Source organism: Lobosporangium transversale (genome assembly GCF_002105155.1).
Source record: "Lobosporangium transversale strain NRRL 3116 chromosome Unknown BCR41scaffold_55, whole genome shotgun sequence".
NCBI lineage: Eukaryota > Fungi > Mortierellomycota > Mortierellomycetes > Mortierellales > Mortierellaceae > Lobosporangium > Lobosporangium transversale.
In genome coordinates this window covers 261,637-277,721 of record NW_019029033.1, presented here as the reverse complement: position 1 = coordinate 277,721, position 16,085 = coordinate 261,637, and the positions used below count along the sequence as shown (strand labels likewise).

Below are 16,085 nucleotides of genomic sequence, written 5' to 3'. Positions count from 1 at the left end.
ACTGCATGTCGCTTCCGAAAGCGAAAATGCTGCTTCTTCTACATTTTCAGAACGGAAAACATTAATAATAATAATAATAATAATAATAATAAAATTCAGCTTTCGGGTCATTGACAACGACAACAATAAAATAAAAAAAAGAAGGGAGCTTCTTTGTCCTCTCACCTTAGTATAGACGCTATAAGGTGTCTTTGCGTACTTGTTATCGTCATGAAAGGGAATTCCTGAAGATGACTCTCTCCTGAACATGGTCCCTTTGCAGTCGATGGATCGTGTTTTTATGCAAGCGAAGTTTATGCGTATGAGAACTTCTGAATTCCTTTGATAAACAACTTCTTTTGGTTCCTGGAAGGTTAGAAATTTCAGTCAAATATGAACAAAGATGTACGTGCCAGCTAAGGAACAAAGAAGGAAGAGAGAGATAGAGAGAGAGAAAGAGAGTTGAGTCGAGTTGGCAAGAGATAAAAAAAAAAGTGCAAATGAGGGATTGATCATCTACCAAAAAAGCAGATGTTAGCGCTCCATCTTTATTCTTCATACCGTTTTGACGTGTTCAAGTAGTAAGGTAAAATAAAAAGAGGGAGACGAAGTGAGGTAGGGAAGGGGAAACGCAAAGAACTAGTTCTGAGCGGTTATTGAGGGATGACAATGTGGTAGATGAGAAAGGATGACAATGAGTTTGATGCACCCCCTTTGTATGTATGCTTTACTTAGTCTACTTTGGTATCCGTTGCTCATTTTTCTGATGATCAATGGGAAGGAAAGAAAAACCTTGATTAAAATACAGTTTCAATTTCCCAGGCACTATCTTTTTACTTTTTTTCTTTTTTATTACATATTAAGTATTAATTTTTTTAATAAATAACATCAACACATTGTGGGAATGGACACTGTCTCTAGATGTCACTAAACATATTGCCCACCTCTCTATCAAACTCCTTGGCACTCATCTTGCCCTTCTTCACTTTCTTGGCTAACCGCTCCTCCCGTGCCAGAGCCTCCCAGCTGTCCTCTTCATCATCATCCGTGTCCATTGCTGCTTCTCCTCCTTTCCTGTTCTTACTCATCTCTATATCATCATCATCGTCATCACCTGACATTTTTTTCTTGTCACCTTCCTTGATCTCTCCATTGGCCACACGCTTCAAATATTCTTTCTTCCGCTGCTTCTTCAGTTGACGCTCCACCTTCCGCTCCTTTGCCTCCTGCTTTTCTGACCAGGCTGAAGTCTTATGAATCTGTTTCCGTTTCTTCTCATTAGCTCCGCTACCATTCTCTGCTGCTTGCTTCTCTCGTTCTGCCTGCTTAGTCTTATACTCTGTTAATTTCTTGATCCGTACTGCCTCCTTTTGTTTATCTTGATACTTGTACTTGTCCATCTACAAAAGAATAATAATACATTATTAGATCCAAATCTTTCAAGATCAAGTTTATCATTAAAAAAAAAAAAAAAAAAAAAAAGACATACATCAATATCTGCAGGAACAAACCCTTCGATCCCACCATCCGATTTCTCATTCTTTAACTCTGGCATCTTTGGAAGTCTTAGCAACGCATAGCTACGCGCCAGAGCTCCCAGGTCCAGATCTCTAGATCGGAAAATGAAACTAGCCTCATGTTTTGAATAGCTCCGAACGAAGGATACATAGGCCATGGTTCCCTTATCATGTAGGTCCCTATCTGTCATCACAATCTTTCGCAATCCTGCCAAGAACTCGGCAGTCTCTGGATCATCTTCTGGCTCTTGACGTACAATCTTGCCCAATGATCCTTTAGCACTGTCTTCTTCTTGTATCATCGCTGCTTTTAAATGACCATTGCTCTCCTTCTTTGCTACTACTTTTTCTTCTTCCTCCTCATCATGATCATCCACATCCTCAATAATTTCAGGTCCACCTTTCCATCCCCATCGACGAATGGGGACCTTACGAACCCTTAGGAAATCCACATAGGTATCCTCTTTACCCCTGATCAAAAATACTACGGCCTTGCCTTCGCGACCAGCGCGACCGGCACGTCCGCATCGATGTGTAAACGCCTTTGGATCCTGGGGTGGATCGACCTGAATGACAAAATCAACATCTGGAATATCTAATCCTCTTGATGCCACATCCGTACATAATAACACTCCAGGGGACCCTGCAGGAATATCAGTGAAGGATTTAAATGTCAACGATCGTTTCTTTGTCTCCATCTTCCCATGAAGTGAATGAATTGAGAAATCAGAGAGCATTGGGTGTCGAGAGAGAAGCTTATAAAAGTAATCGACACTCGCGCACGTTGCAAAATAAACAATCGTCTTCTTGTGCGCTGCTTCTTGTCGGAGCAAATGAGTCAAAAGGAGTAATTTTTGAGATGTTGAACAAAGAATATATCCAATGTGTAATCTATTCAAAAAGCGGAGAAAAGAATAATCAGTTACCATTAAAAAAAAAAAAAAAAAAAAATAGCTAGATATGTCTGCATGTATGTGCGCGTAAACATTTAAAGCTGGACATAACGGAAGGGAAAAAAAAGAACATACGATGCTGGAGTGCGTTGTCCGCCCCCTCCAAGTAGATCTTCGACCTTTACGACCACACGGACCGGATTCCTCAATCCAGCTCTGACCAATTCACTCAATCCATCAGTCATGGTGGCAGAGAACAATCCTGTCCGACGCTGTTTCGGTAACATGGCCATGATCTTGTTCAAACTGACAGAGAATCCCATATCCAGCAGTCGATCTGCTTCATCCAAGACTAATACCTCCAGTTCTTTCACATTCACGCCAGTCCGTTTCTGTGTTAACATATCTTCCAATCGCCCTGGAGTTCCAATCAAGATATCAGGTTGTCTTTCCTGGAAGGTCGCAATGTCTTCTTCCAGACTCGTCTCTCCCCCAATCAACAATTGATGATGAATGTTTTGTAGAAATGGTTCAAACTCTGTCAAGACTTTAGCGATCTGGGTGGCCAGTTCACGAGTCGGGGAAATCACAATGGCTCCGACCTCTGAACCTGCTAACTTGTGAGATCGGCGGTGAATCTTTTCAAGAATAGGGATCAAGAAGGACAGGGTCTTGCCTGACCCAGTGACGGCCTCAACCACAACGTCTTTGTTCTTCATGAAGAGTGGAATAGCACCAGACTGAACGGGGGTCATTTCTGTAAAGCCCATGGTGCTGACCGCATCTAGTATTTGCTGGGAAAGCTTTGGTTCAAGGCTTTCCCATGAGCCTGCAGGTGCTATGCTGGCCATGTCAGTTGAAAGATTTAAAAAAATATATAATGCAATGCAGATGAGAGAGACCCAAGTTTTAAAGGTTTACTCCCTCAAAAAAAAAAAAAAAAAAAAAAAAAAAAAAGCATTGTTGATTTTTTCCTAGGCCACAGTCACATCCATCATAGAGTATGGGTATATTGAAAAAATGATCTCTAAAACCTATGCTGATATCAATCCTCTTTTTTTACTCCTTTAAACCTCTATGGGTTGTGCTGTCCGCTCCCAGAAACTGATCAAAGACTTCACTGGGGGCTTAGCGCCTGGGTCTCGATTGGTGCTAATCGCTCTTAACCGCTCGATCGATGGTCTCGAAACAAATCGACCGGAGGCAGTCTTTTTGACCAACCGGCTCTTGCGTTCCTTTATCTCTTGGTCTCTCTGCAGCTGTAGTCGGCCCTCTTTTTCTTTCCGCAATCTTACCTGCTGTAGCCGCCATGAGTCCTTAGGCAACGGCCTCGTATCATGTGTACTCTGTTGTTGCTGCAACCTCTCTGTCTTGGATGCTGCAATTATGGACTGCGTTCCTAAACGTACTATAACCCTGCTTGGTTCGATTTCTTTTTGGACCGGTAGTGGATGCTGACTTGATGTCAATGTCTCTACGCCAAATGTATAACCAAACCGTGCGCTGCGCGTCAAGGTACTCGGTTTAGTAGTAGTCGTTGTTGCCACATTCGCAATAGTCCTTTTGTTTTCATTTACTGCTGCACCAATTTTCGTCTTAGTATTCAACGACTCGGAAGACGAATACGATTGCATGGAGCCTATGCTACTAATCTTTGAGGCTCGCTTGGGACTGCGAACAGGCTGTACCCTTGGTTCTATACCTACACCAGATACACCAGAATCCGGTGAACCCCAAGTTCTTATCGTACCACTCAGGTTCATCGATGAGCGGTCTGATTCAAAGGCTGTTTTGGTATCAAGATACGCTGAGATTTGATATTGGTCTACGAAGGCCTCAACAGCCCTGTTCTTAGGCGTTGTCATTGCAGTCGCAATCCTCAATGTGTCTATAGATGCCCTTCTGGGATTGAGGTTAATAGTGCTACTGTTGCTGCTATTGTCCTTATAGGGTATGGACTGAAACTCTGCCAGGGACGCGAGCGTGGTTGCTGTGTCAGGTGTAGGAAATGCACTGGCTGCTGATGTTGGGCTGATAGGCATTCCCGACGCACTTGAAACATCATTGGCATTGCTATGTGCGCTATTGTTCCATTGGGCATTTGTCGGGCGCCGGATCACATTACGAGCTAAGGTGCTGATGCGCTTGAGCATGTTACGAGGGTTCTGGTTTGACTCTATTTTTTTTTTTTTTTTTTTTTTTTTTTTGAAGCGAAACGTAAGAGTCAATAAGCAAAATGAGGATACCTTTTAGTCAAGGGGTTTTCCAAAAGTTCTAGTCTTAAGGCCACTCATGCTAGTGTCTAGACTTACCGATAGCAGATCTGACATTCAAGGCAATTTCATTGAGCTGTGCAAGACCTTCTCGTTTGTATTGGGGCTGTGCATCAATCCGCTACAAATTTTAAAAGGATGATACTCTTTTTAACATCATAATCTTTGAGTGTTTTCTGCAAAAATGTAAAATGCAGGCACACGCATACCTGAATCCATTCATTATAAATCATTAAATGATCAAAGGGGTGACGAAGTGCCCCTTCCCACTCTACTGGGTTATGTCCAGCCTTCTACATCCAGAGGAATAAAAAAAATCCTCCAAAAGATATGAATTTTGTCGGTATTGCCACATTTCACTCTGCTTCAGTCTTTAATGCAACAGAAAAAAAAAACTGAGCCAGTGCATATAAAGTACATTCCTTCACATCTAAATACCTTCTCATCCCGAGTTAACTTATAAACAACATTGGATATTTCACGACCATGTTCCATCAGAACTGGCTCTAATGTGAAAAGCTAAAAATCAAAAGAAAGGTTTATCGCGCGTATGAGAATGCTGTACATGTGCTGCACAAAAAAAAAGCTCCTAGTAGTCAGCAAAATCCTTCCAGCATTAACAGAACCTGTCAGAGTATTCGTACTTACGAGATTGATGAGTAGGGTGACTACAGTAGGGGTGTCTTCTTTTACGGCTCTAATGTCCTATTATCCAATCGTAAAATTGAATGATTAAAAAGTAAAAACTTGATATTAGATAACACTGAGGGGAAGTTGGGAGGAGATAGACTGTTTTGATGATATTGGGTCACATATTGGTCATAGTTTCGCACATTTTTCGTTTCTTCCATCAAGGGGGTGGGTATAGAAGACAGAAAAAAGGAGGAGGATTATTAAGAATGGTTCGAAATTTGCGGCATGGTGTGTTCATCCTAAGGTCGTTCAAAGATTTTAAACGCCCCAATCTGAGATACAACGATGCAACGCAAGAGGAGTAGGGGTAAAATGAAAAGTAAAGACAAACAAGAGCGAGAGAAAGAGGTTGAAGATCGGGGCAAGGTACGAGGGGAGTTGAATGAAGCAGGGAGTTAGAGGGCTACAGGGAAAATCTAGATAGTTAGAGTGTACTACAAATGTTAAGAGTGGGAGGGTCTTACGTCGTGAAACTTGACATGAAAATGTATTAGAGCCGTCCATCGTTCCATCAGTCCACGGATAGTGTTGCTGACCTTACGCCCTTGTGTCAGAACGAGGTTCGTAGACAAGCTGAGAGCATTCCCTACACGCTGTGTGAATGCACAAACAAATCGTTAATCCATCCAATTTGTGTCACAGAACAATGCAGGGCTTCAGGACAAGTTTTACCTTTAGATTTGACAGATACTGTGCCTCTGCTGCAACTAATTCTGCAGTGGTCGTCGATGCAGGTCCGCACGAATTGTTATTAGACAATGGAGATGGAGATGTGTAGGATGACATGGTGTAAGGATTTGTGTCAACAGAGAGCTGCTGTTAACGTAGGGTGAAGTGAAAAGACGAGAGATTGTTTGGTAACTGTGCCTGGAATGAATCTGATATATTGGATCGGAGAAAGATGAAAGGACTCTTTTTTTTTCTATAGTTGCTCCTGGCCTGATTGTATGTTCAAAATACTGAGTGGGCAATAGGCGGGTTGCTTGGGAAGAGGAGAAGCTCTACTTTAGTCCCGTGCAACCAAATGTTGTAAAAGAGATAAAGGACCAAACTGACAACAACAACAATAAAATAAAAAAGGCTGGGAACCCACTTGCGTCCTCGATACATCTAATGGTTGACGGAATGTTGATGCTTAGTGGAGCTAGTTTCAAATGAGACAAATAGGCAAAAAATAGACAAAAAGAAGGAAAGCATAGTTTCACAGAGACTTTTGCTTACCTTAGTGTATAGGGATCCTGCGGCTAAACTGGAATAAATAGTACAGGATCCCATGAAAGACTGGATCATACTTGCCATTTGTCGATGATCAGTCAATATTACTATTTATTGGCTTCCCTTCAAAAGAATATAATTAAATAACATAAAACTATTTGTATCAACATCACTGGGGTAAAGGATGTTGCGAAAAGTAGATAGTCGTCAAAATTTATTGAGTCCTTCAGTTAATGACAGACGTTCACACGTGGACAAGTTTTCCATGTGTTAGCCATTGATCATGTGACATAGAGAGAATATTCCTTTGAAATCATTAACCCCATTGAGGTAATGCTCATGAGCAATCGTAATTTTTTAATGCCATGTGGACTTTTTTTTTTTTTTTTATCTTTTATCTCTAACCCTTGGCTTGTCCTCTGGCCAACCTTGGCATCCTGGGACAAACTGTATGCCAAGCAAGGATACAAAGAAACTAATATTTGTTTAGTCATGATTTATAAAATAACCCTTGGTGAAACCATGCCATCCTATGCTCCGCCCGATAGAACACAGTCAAAGCGCTCCTATAAAAATGCTTTTCTATTCCCCCTGTTTTCTTGTTTTCTAAGTTTGTTATTATAGTATCCTTTCTTTTCTTTTCTTTTCTCTTCTCTCCGCCCTCTCCTTCCTCTTTTTTCCCCTCTTTGTCTTTTTCCTCAAGGACAATGACGGGTACTTCCATCATTAAAAGAACCTCAACTGCTCAGAAACCTTCACCAGTTGATTCAGATATGAGCTATTCAACCACTACAGCACACAATGTTAACTATGCTCAAGCACAAAGCACAACATCCACGGATTTATCATCCATCACAAGCAGAACACCATTGAAGGGAGAAATCAGTCCGATCTGTACATGGGATGACTTGCCAACATGGATGCGTGATAATCCATCTATTCTGACAGGTTACCGTCGACAGACTTTTAGTTACAAGAAATGCCTTGCTTCCTTGCTCTTTCTACATAATGAATCAGGTATTAAAAAAAATTTCCAAAATATGCCATGCACTGTTGCTTATGTTGAAGGATCTATTATTGACATTGGGTTTCTATTCATGATCCTTCTTTCCTTCCTTGTAGTCAACATTTGGTCCCACCTACTGGGAGCCCTTGCTTGTGTCATCATTGCACCTCTGATTTATACAAACGTATTCCAGACTCTTGATACAATCTTGTGGGCAGATATCGTGGTCTTCTACATCTTTTTATTCGGAGCTGTCATTTGTCTGTCCATCTCTGGGTTTTTCCACACCTTTTCTTGTCACTCTGAGCCTGTGTGTGGTCATTGGAACCGCTGTGATTATGTTGGGATTGTGCTCTTGATCACGGGCTCGTATATCCCAAGCACCTACTACATGTTCTACTGCTTCAAAACCTGGCAGATTCTTTATTCTGCCCTGATCACCGTCTTTGGGATTGCAACAATCATTTCAGTCATCCGTCCTGAACTCAGAAGACCACATTATCGATGGATACGATCTGTCATGTTCTTGGCCCTGGGTTTCTCTGGTATCTTCTCTCTCATCCACGCAGCTTTTCTTTATGGAGTAAGTCTACCCTTTATCAAGCATATGAAAGATTTTAGCAACAATGATGACGATTGCTTCCTTTTACTTTTTGATCACTAACACATGCTTACCGTTATACACTTCAAATTTCTCAGTTTAGCCTTGGACAAAAGGCCATCGCATTGGACTATCTTCTCTACATGGCTGCATCCTATGTGATTGGAGCGCTTCTCTATGCGAGTCGAACCCCTGAAAAGTTCTTCCCTGGCAAATTTGATCATTTTGGTTCTTCACATCAAATCTTTCACATTTGTGTTCTCATGGGAGTCACCTTCCATATCATTGGTACCATCAAGACCATGAGCTTCTGGCACGACGCTAACCACAGTTGCTCGGTCTCCATTGAACAGATGCGGATCTTATACTAGAATATAATATAAAACAAAGCTATATTCCTATATTATTTTTTTTAGGAATCCATCCCCCTCCCTCTCCCTCTCCTTCTCTCCCTCTCTCTCTCATTGCAGTATCTTTCATAGACGTTAAACTTTTTCAATGTCACAATACAATTAATTTTAGATTTTTTATTTTATTTTAGTTTTATTTTGTATTCAATTAATTACATGGGATAGTTGATGTTGTCACAGTCCATTCATTTGCCGTCTTCTTGAGTTCCGCCTTCTTTTTCGTAGATCCTGTTCGACTTCCTGCTATCGTTTTCTGTTTAGGGCCCTCATCGACTAGGGCTGCAATGGTCTCATCCATAAAGGACGTTGTCCATTCTGTAATCGCCTCGATCAATGCTTCCTTTTTGCCTCTAGCCGGAATAGAGCTCCCAAATCCTAATCCATGGTCTGCATCGACCACTTGCACTACTTCTCGTCTTGACGCCTTCATGTCCTTGAAGACTTTAGCAAACAATGAAGGTTGACACATCGTATCCTTCAATCCTAAGATAAACAAAGTAGCTGTCATGGGCGGTATATCGTAAAGGATCTGATCACGAAGGGCTTTTGGGTTCTCAGCAGTGTGTAAAGGATAGGAATAAAGAAGGAGCCCTAGGATAAAATTGGGAGGATATTCCAATGACTCTGATGACGAGCCTGTTTTCGCTGTCGTCGTCGTTGATGCTGTCGTTGGCTTAGTTTTGGCCTTGTTCTTGGTCTTTGCCTTTTTAGGGGATTTGGGAGTAACAGAGACATCTTCTTTACTTGTAGCCAATTGTGCTGCAATAGTTCCAGCGACTGCAAACCGTGGGAGAAAACAAATAAAGTTGATTTTAGTAGGAGGCTTTCTTCTTTTTTCTTTTTGGTTTTTTTTGTCACTTTTGTAGCCCTACCTCTAGTTCCCATGCTGTGTCCTCCAAGAAAACAGCCTTTCATAGGGTATAATCCTGACGTTGGATGAAATAAATGTTCCATGACTCGTGTGCAAAGCGACACACGAAACCCTGTTGCAGTTAACAATGAAACAAATGTACAAATGTCAAGAGTCAAAGATGATCCACTATTGCGCAGCACATGCAGGATTACAGGGGTGACATTTTACCCAAGTTGGGGACCTTTGCACGGTATCGTGCACAATAATGCCCCTGCTTCGCAATTTCGCTCGCAACTGCTGTCAGTAGCGGCGCCTTTTCATCGCCCCCTACATATTTGGAATGTGAACTCTATTAATTCGTACTCTAGGATTATGATGGGTTGTTTTAAGAGGTTTTATTTTTTTTGCTCTTTATATATTTGCAGCCCCACCTGCACCTGGTCCGAGAATAAGACCATACCCCGATGGCTTGACTGTCTTTGGTGGTACTGTTAGAGTGACAGCAATGGCACTTTTGCCGGGCCATGGAATGGAGATTTCCTTTTGTGTTGGTTCCGACATTAGTATAAAAAGAATGGTGGGAAAAATAAAAAGAGAAGAAACAAACAAAGGAATTGTTCTGTTTTAAAAGTTTAAAAGCATTCATTCTTTTTTTGATTTGTTTCTTTCATCCAACCTAGAATACGCAAACAAATCGCCAAGATCACTTCAAACATGCTTCCAAGAAATGTCCTCGCCATCCGTAGAACCATTGCAGGCTCTACCGCAGTTGAAATCATCACTATGCTCACCTCAAAATCTTCTAAAGCCATCTTACTTGACTATCCATCGGGTGCATACACCGGTATGCGCACGTTCAACAAAATTGGGATCATGGATTTCACCGGCCATACAAACCGTCTTGCTGACTCCTTACAGCAGATCAAGTTTCATGCTCTTACTAGTCGCGTTACAACACCGGGGACTGATACCGACAGTCATAATAATGGCCATGATCGTGGTGGTGACCATGAGAACAATGATATAAACAGTTTGGAGAAAGAAGATCCTACCATCACTTCTGCGCTGGCTGCATTCAGAACCAGGGAGATAATGAAATTGGAAACGACTAATCTAGTAAGCGAGGGACTCAAGTTTTACTACAAACAAGCTAAGGAATACAACTCCATTGATTCCGCCTCAATTGGCGAGACTAAAGTGACCGTTCTATGCACCTGGGATTCTGGAGTAAGCCTAATGTCTATGTGAACTATGGATTCATTAAAAAGGTTGGAAATGTATTTCCGCGTTGACTTTCTTTTTTTTTCTTCCTCAGGCAAAAGAGCCGACTTTGGTTGCACACTTTGAGCCACTAATTGCTCTCAGAACGTCACGCTGTCAAGTTGAAGTGCATGGAGCACCTCGTCATCAAGCCTCTGCCAAGGATTCACAATGGGTTCGGTAAAATACAGCATCGCTATTGTAATTATTGTAATTGTTGTTATTGACCTTTTTTTCTGTTTGTTTGTTTGTTTGCTAATATTTGCTTTTTCTTTCAATCTCAGAGTTCGGGAAGCATTCGAAGCTGCATTGAATAAGGACTCCAATGAAGCCCTGTTGCTGGACGATAAGACACAGGATGTGTACGAAGGCTTGTCTTCCAACTTTTTTGCTCTCGATCGCCAGCATCACAAATTGTTGACAGCACCACTGGGCAGTGTGTTGCAAGGGACCATAATGAAGGTGGTCCTGGATGTTTGTAAATCGGAAAATATTCCTGTTGATTTCACGTTTCCTAATCTGAAGAATGTTGATGATTGGGAAGGCGCCTTCATTACTAGTAAGTTGAAAAGAGCTCTAAAAAGCACGAATTCTTGCAAAATCCTTTCTAATAGGGTTTTTTTTTTTTTTTTTTTTTTTTTTTTTTCTATTGTGATAGGCACTTCGAGATTAGTGCTCCCGATTGAAAAGCTGGTCCTGCCTAGCGGATCTGTCAAGCAGTTTGGAGAGAGCCCCACGATTGATCTGATCCGTAATCAAGTCCTGAACGAGTGTCGGAAACGTGTCGAGAAACTCATTTCTGAGAAGGATATCTAAGATGACTAATGATTAAATAAACTGTATTTCTGCCTTTGGTTCTTAATTAAATTGTTAATATTACATCCTGATGCTGATTGCCAGTTTATTTTGTTACGCGTTTAAGCCGCATTTCTAAATGTTAAAAAATATAATTGAAGTAAGTTTTTTTTACGCTTCTTTTATTTCCTCCACAATCATTTGAGACAAGATTTTATGACCTACCTAATGACTTTGTATACTCATCCAGTTCTATTGCAATATTGCTTATCATTTCGGCTTGTTCACTGATCTCGTCAATCCTTGCTAGATATGGCTCAAAATCCGAATCTGTTGTCCAAGAGAAAAAGAAAAAAACAAAAGAAAAAAAAACAAAAAAAAAAAAGTCGTGTATTAACCATATTAGTTCTGATGTCCAAGCAAACATGGTGAAATATACTCTCTTTCTTTTTTTTTCTTTTTTTTTTTTTTTTTTTTTTTTTTGTTGGTAGCCTTTACATGTAGTCCTGAGCTTGCCAACCTCCACCATCAGTTCCTGTGCTACTCCTGCTAATTCATTATATCGTTCTTTCGTCAGGATGTTCATGTTCTCCAATAACCTATAATCTTCGGCCGTAGCTTTTTTTTTTTTAAAAAAAAAAAGTTTTCATCAGGGTTTCATTCTCCTCTTTGGGATTACGGCAAAAAAAAAAAAAAATCAAGCTTGCAAATAAAAAGTCCCTTACTGAGCATCTCACTCTTGACATAATCCACAATCTTTTTGAACATATCCTGACTAGTCCTCGTTACATGCTCTTGACTTAAATGCCTTGCAGCATCTGCTGCCGAGAAACTTTGAGCGGCAGTACTTGACTGCTGAGAGACTGAAGAATGTAACGATGGCGCTCGTAATGACGAAGACGACGAAGAAGGCGTAGGAGATACAGAAATTGTTTTACCGCCTTTGGACATCTGCTTCACATTAGGGGAAGAAGGGGAAGAGGGGGCGGAAGGGATATGCTGTTCAGGCGAGAGTGCCATGGTTGCAGAGGTTTTGGTGGGTGGTGACATGAGTTGTGAAATGCCAGCTATTGAAGGAGAGGTCGAGCCAACTGTCTGTGAGATGGAGAAATTACTTGTAGATCCAGAAGTAGCTGTTGTGGTGTCATGTGCTGGTTCAAGCTGGATACTTGGTGGCCTTGAGTCCATAGCTTGTGAGTTGCTCATCTTGATCTGCTGAAAATTGAATGAAGCTGAACAATATGGACATTTTGTGTTACGCGAACAGACCTGGAGAAATCCCTGATGTTACCTCTAATGAAATGCAATAAATGCGGTAGAAGTTCTAAACGTCATATTTCCGATCGTGCGTGTTCATAGCACACATCAGCCTCACCTTGCTACAAGACTCTTGATGAGGAACTTGAGGGAATGATCTCGGACATTATAGAGATCCTAGCGAGTTTATATATATATATATATATTATTATTATTATTATTATTATTATTATTCATTTTATTTTTCATTTCTTTTTATTGGCGGCAGCGATAGTACACTTGGTATTAGAGACTAACTTGGATTATTTCAAGAGGCATCGTCTTGCTGAACTTGATAGTGGTTTAGACAGTACCAGATTTAGCGATGATGGTGATAGTGAAGACGAAGAAAGTAGGGATACAGAACAAAGTACTTTGGAAATACGTATGGAGCCACCGAAGACAGCGGTATTGTGGGTGATGATATTTCTGCTGAAACGGCAGGCGATGAAGGGTGCCAGAATGCCGGCGATGCTGACGCTAAGGTAATTAAAGATCTACAGAAAGACCTTGAAATGGAACTCAAGAAGAAAGTAATGGACGCAGTAAGGAAAACCCTTTTCTCTGACCCACATATTCTCGCGACTGCTGAGGAGCTTTGAATCCAGGATGATGGCATCTTCAAATTGGACAAAAAGCATCGATTGATTTTTATTCTCAATGCATCGTATCTGGATAATTGGAGGTTACACCATCAAGCCTGCATTGGTACCAATTTTCTACCGCATGCCAAGGCGCAAGCTTATTGCACAGATGTTACCAAGTATGCCAACAAAGCCGTAAAGAAGAGATGGATCAGATTATAACCAGATACGATTGTCACCGTAGAGGGAGTCAGAAGGTAGTCAAAGGACGAGTGCCCGGAGGGAAGTCTGGGATCACCAGGGTAAAAAAAAATCGATCAAATGCGGATGCGCGTCCTATTTCAATCCTATCTACCGACCAGCACCGCCTAGCGGATTGAGTATTTGCTGGAACTTAACAAGCTAGGTAGCAAAGATGATGTAGGTACACAAAGCAAGTCTAAAGCGATCAAGCAAAGAATCAAGGCTATGATCCTAAGGGGCGGTCGATTCCTGCAATTATGGATCATTTGACGATGGACCATGCCAAATTCATAAGGCTCTTAAACAATGAGAGTGAAGGCCAGCCACTCTCAGGGGATGATGTCTACAACATCCTTTACACAATAACGGCTAAAAATATGAGAAAGCACAAAGATCCAATCATTTCGGCACACCTTTGGATGGAGGAATTTAGAAGGCAAGACTTCTTTACCTATAATGATCAGGAGCATAACCTCTATTACGGATTTTCGTCACCACGGCAGTTGCAAGAACTAAGAAAATGGGGTGATACATTCCGTTTCGATGGCACACATCAAGCAAGCGGGTATGTTTTTTATTTTTTTATTTATTTAATAAATTGAAGAATGTATAAAACCACAATGATCTAGTTTTACTCGCTCACATATTATTCAAACATTCTGTTCTTGTAGGCAAGGTACCTACCTATTTACGATTGTTGTTAAGAACAGGCAAACAGGCTTGGGTTTGTCGTGTACTTTCTTCTTGACAAAGAGTCAAAAATAGAGCATCCTAGAGGGATGGCTTCGTGCATTGAAGATAAAAATGGATGAACTATGCGAAAAAGAGTACCAGCCTAACGTGGTTATCACTGACCAAGGCCAAAATGAGATCAACACTATTCAAGCAGTTTTCTCTTTATATACCCGTATCTTTTACTGTACCTGGCATATCATGAATACATGGGAACTGAATTTCACTAATAACAATCTTGGGTCAACTGACCTTTCTTCCACCGAAAAGGATCTGAGGAAGTAGATGGTAAGAATGGTTTTGAGCTTGAGTAGTGCTGCTTTGGCGGTGATCTTGGTTCGCGTGCTAACTGATTGCCTTGGACACCCGATAGATAAGATCAGCGCTTCATACGATTCTTTACACGAAGTCAGAAAAAGAGGCAGATAGGTTGATTGACAGTTTAGAACGGCTTGAGAGGGTCGTGCTCCGAAAATAGTACAGTATTTGAATAAAAACTATTTCAATTCAATAGCGGATAGAAGACGCTGGATGCTTTACTATTGTGAAGGACTTTTCGAATTGGAAGGATGACGCCTGGAGCGAAGCAAGAGCTGGCGGCCAAAATCAAGGTCTTGGACTATATTGCGGGCAAGCGGTCAGAGAACCCTGAGGCTGTTCTCATGTCTCTGACAGCAAGCGACAGGTCTTCAGTGTAAAGTCGTTCACTGACCCAGACAAATCATATGAGGTGGCAGTCGATTGGAAGGCGGGCGAAGTTGACCAGTTCAATGGGTGCACATGTCTTGATTTCTTTCGAGCAGAAATGTGCTGCAAGCATATCGCATTAGCGACGTTAGAGCTCCCTCATACCAGTTTTTTTTATCCTGGGGAAGTTAGTAGAAAGCATTTTAGATGACAATGCACCTATTCCTGGGATACAAGAAGTAGTACAGGCTGTACAGAAAGCCTCTGATCTGTGCGAAGCACGACTTCCAGTGCTACCAGGACTCAAACTTAGTAATAAACGTCAGAGGCAACGGTGAATAAGTAATTTCTAGATAAATATAAAATATGAACAGGTTCAAAGCATTGAGTGAAGTTACGATTTCATATTTTATTCAGCTAATTATTACAAAAAAACAATAAAGTTTTTTTTTTTCTTTTTCTTTTTCTTTTTCTTTTTCTTTTTCTTTTTCTTTCAAATGTTTCTACTTACAAAAAAACAATGTTTTTTTTTTTTTTTTTTTTTTTTTTTTTTCAAATGTTTCTACTTCACAAAAAAACAATAAGTTTTTTTCTTTTTTTTCCCCTCTTCAAATATCATTCATCCTTCTCCAAGTTTGTGCATCCATATTGGGATCAGGGGTAGGATATCGACGTTGAGCAAACTCCTTGTATAAACTTACTATTTCTTCTCTTTCTTGTTTACGTCTTCTTTCTTCTTCGTCTCCTTCCTCTTCCTCATCCTTATTCGCTTCCTCGTCCATGGTCTTCTCCTCCTCCTTAGCCTTAGCCTCGTTCTTCTTCTTACCCCTATCCCTCTCCTTACCTCTATCCTTCACCTTAGCCTCTTGTCGTTGTCGTTGCGATTGTGATGATTGCTGTCGTGCTTGCTGCTCCAGTCGATGAAGCTCTTCTCTTTGTCTTTGAGCTTCAATCTCTGCACGGACAGCTCTTTGTTGGGTTCGCAAAATGAATGGCCTAGGTTGAGTCAGAGGCCTCACCTCCTTCCTGGGTATAGATTGCTTAGGAG

The 16,085-nt window shown here is 41.1% G+C and overlaps 7 protein-coding genes across 7 annotated transcripts; 3 read left to right on the top strand and 4 right to left on the bottom strand.

Moving 5' to 3' along the window:
• Positions 1 to 868: 868 nt before the first annotated feature.
• On the bottom strand, positions 869 to 3,291 carry BCR41DRAFT_425834 (P-loop containing nucleoside triphosphate hydrolase protein). Its single transcript, XM_022030638.1, has 3 exons — positions 2,525 to 3,291; positions 1,469 to 2,387; positions 869 to 1,379 (listed from the first exon to the last, which is right to left on the bottom strand). The coding sequence occupies exons 1-3, from the start codon at positions 3,238 to 3,240 to the stop codon at positions 897 to 899; spliced, it is 2,118 nt and encodes a 705-aa protein (XP_021876724.1). The 5' UTR covers positions 3,241 to 3,291; the 3' UTR covers positions 869 to 896.
• A 165-nt stretch (positions 3,292 to 3,456) lies between these two features.
• Positions 3,457 to 6,141, bottom strand: BCR41DRAFT_425833 (hypothetical protein; the record flags this gene model as incomplete). Its single annotated transcript, XM_022030637.1, has 7 exons — positions 3,457 to 4,565; positions 4,702 to 4,783; positions 4,872 to 4,955; positions 5,101 to 5,181; positions 5,311 to 5,367; positions 5,820 to 5,948; positions 6,028 to 6,141. 7 exons carry the CDS (start codon positions 6,139 to 6,141, stop codon positions 3,457 to 3,459), a joined length of 1,656 nt encoding a protein of 551 aa, XP_021876723.1.
• Positions 6,142 to 7,343: 1,202 nt separating this feature from the next.
• BCR41DRAFT_379040 (putative hemolysin-III channel protein Izh2) lies at positions 7,344 to 8,548 on the top strand (the record flags this gene model as incomplete). Its single annotated transcript, XM_022027189.1, has 3 exons — positions 7,344 to 7,587; positions 7,693 to 8,159; positions 8,276 to 8,548. The coding sequence occupies 3 exons, from the start codon at positions 7,344 to 7,346 to the stop codon at positions 8,546 to 8,548; spliced, it is 984 nt and encodes a 327-aa protein (XP_021876722.1).
• Positions 8,488 to 10,028, bottom strand: BCR41DRAFT_194418 (hypothetical protein). Its single transcript, XM_022019837.1, has 4 exons — positions 9,872 to 10,028; positions 9,669 to 9,767; positions 9,460 to 9,570; positions 8,488 to 9,364 (listed from the first exon to the last, which is right to left on the bottom strand). Exons 1-4 carry the CDS (start codon positions 9,999 to 10,001, stop codon positions 8,736 to 8,738), a joined length of 969 nt encoding a protein of 322 aa, XP_021876721.1. The 5' UTR covers positions 10,002 to 10,028; the 3' UTR covers positions 8,488 to 8,735.
• A 22-nt stretch (positions 10,029 to 10,050) lies between these two features.
• Positions 10,051 to 11,555, top strand: BCR41DRAFT_362573 (hypothetical protein). The gene is made up of 4 exons (XM_022025744.1): positions 10,051 to 10,667; positions 10,756 to 10,880; positions 10,985 to 11,259; positions 11,359 to 11,555. Exons 1-4 carry the CDS (start codon positions 10,155 to 10,157, stop codon positions 11,514 to 11,516), a joined length of 1,071 nt encoding a protein of 356 aa, XP_021876720.1. The 5' UTR covers positions 10,051 to 10,154; the 3' UTR covers positions 11,517 to 11,555.
• A 46-nt stretch (positions 11,556 to 11,601) lies between these two features.
• BCR41DRAFT_389885 (biogenesis of lysosome-related organelles complex-1 subunit 2-domain-containing protein) lies at positions 11,602 to 12,701 on the bottom strand (the record flags this gene model as incomplete). Its single annotated transcript, XM_022028173.1, has 4 exons — positions 11,602 to 11,630; positions 11,721 to 11,825; positions 11,994 to 12,113; positions 12,221 to 12,701. The coding sequence occupies 4 exons, from the start codon at positions 12,699 to 12,701 to the stop codon at positions 11,602 to 11,604; spliced, it is 735 nt and encodes a 244-aa protein (XP_021876719.1).
• Positions 12,702 to 13,875: 1,174 nt separating this feature from the next.
• Positions 13,876 to 15,048, top strand: BCR41DRAFT_400982 (hypothetical protein; the record flags this gene model as incomplete). The annotated part of the gene is made up of 2 exons (XM_022029183.1): positions 13,876 to 14,183; positions 14,901 to 15,048. The coding sequence occupies 2 exons, from the start codon at positions 13,876 to 13,878 to the stop codon at positions 15,046 to 15,048; spliced, it is 456 nt and encodes a 151-aa protein (XP_021876718.1).
• Between the last annotated feature and the right edge of the window lie 1,037 nt (positions 15,049 to 16,085).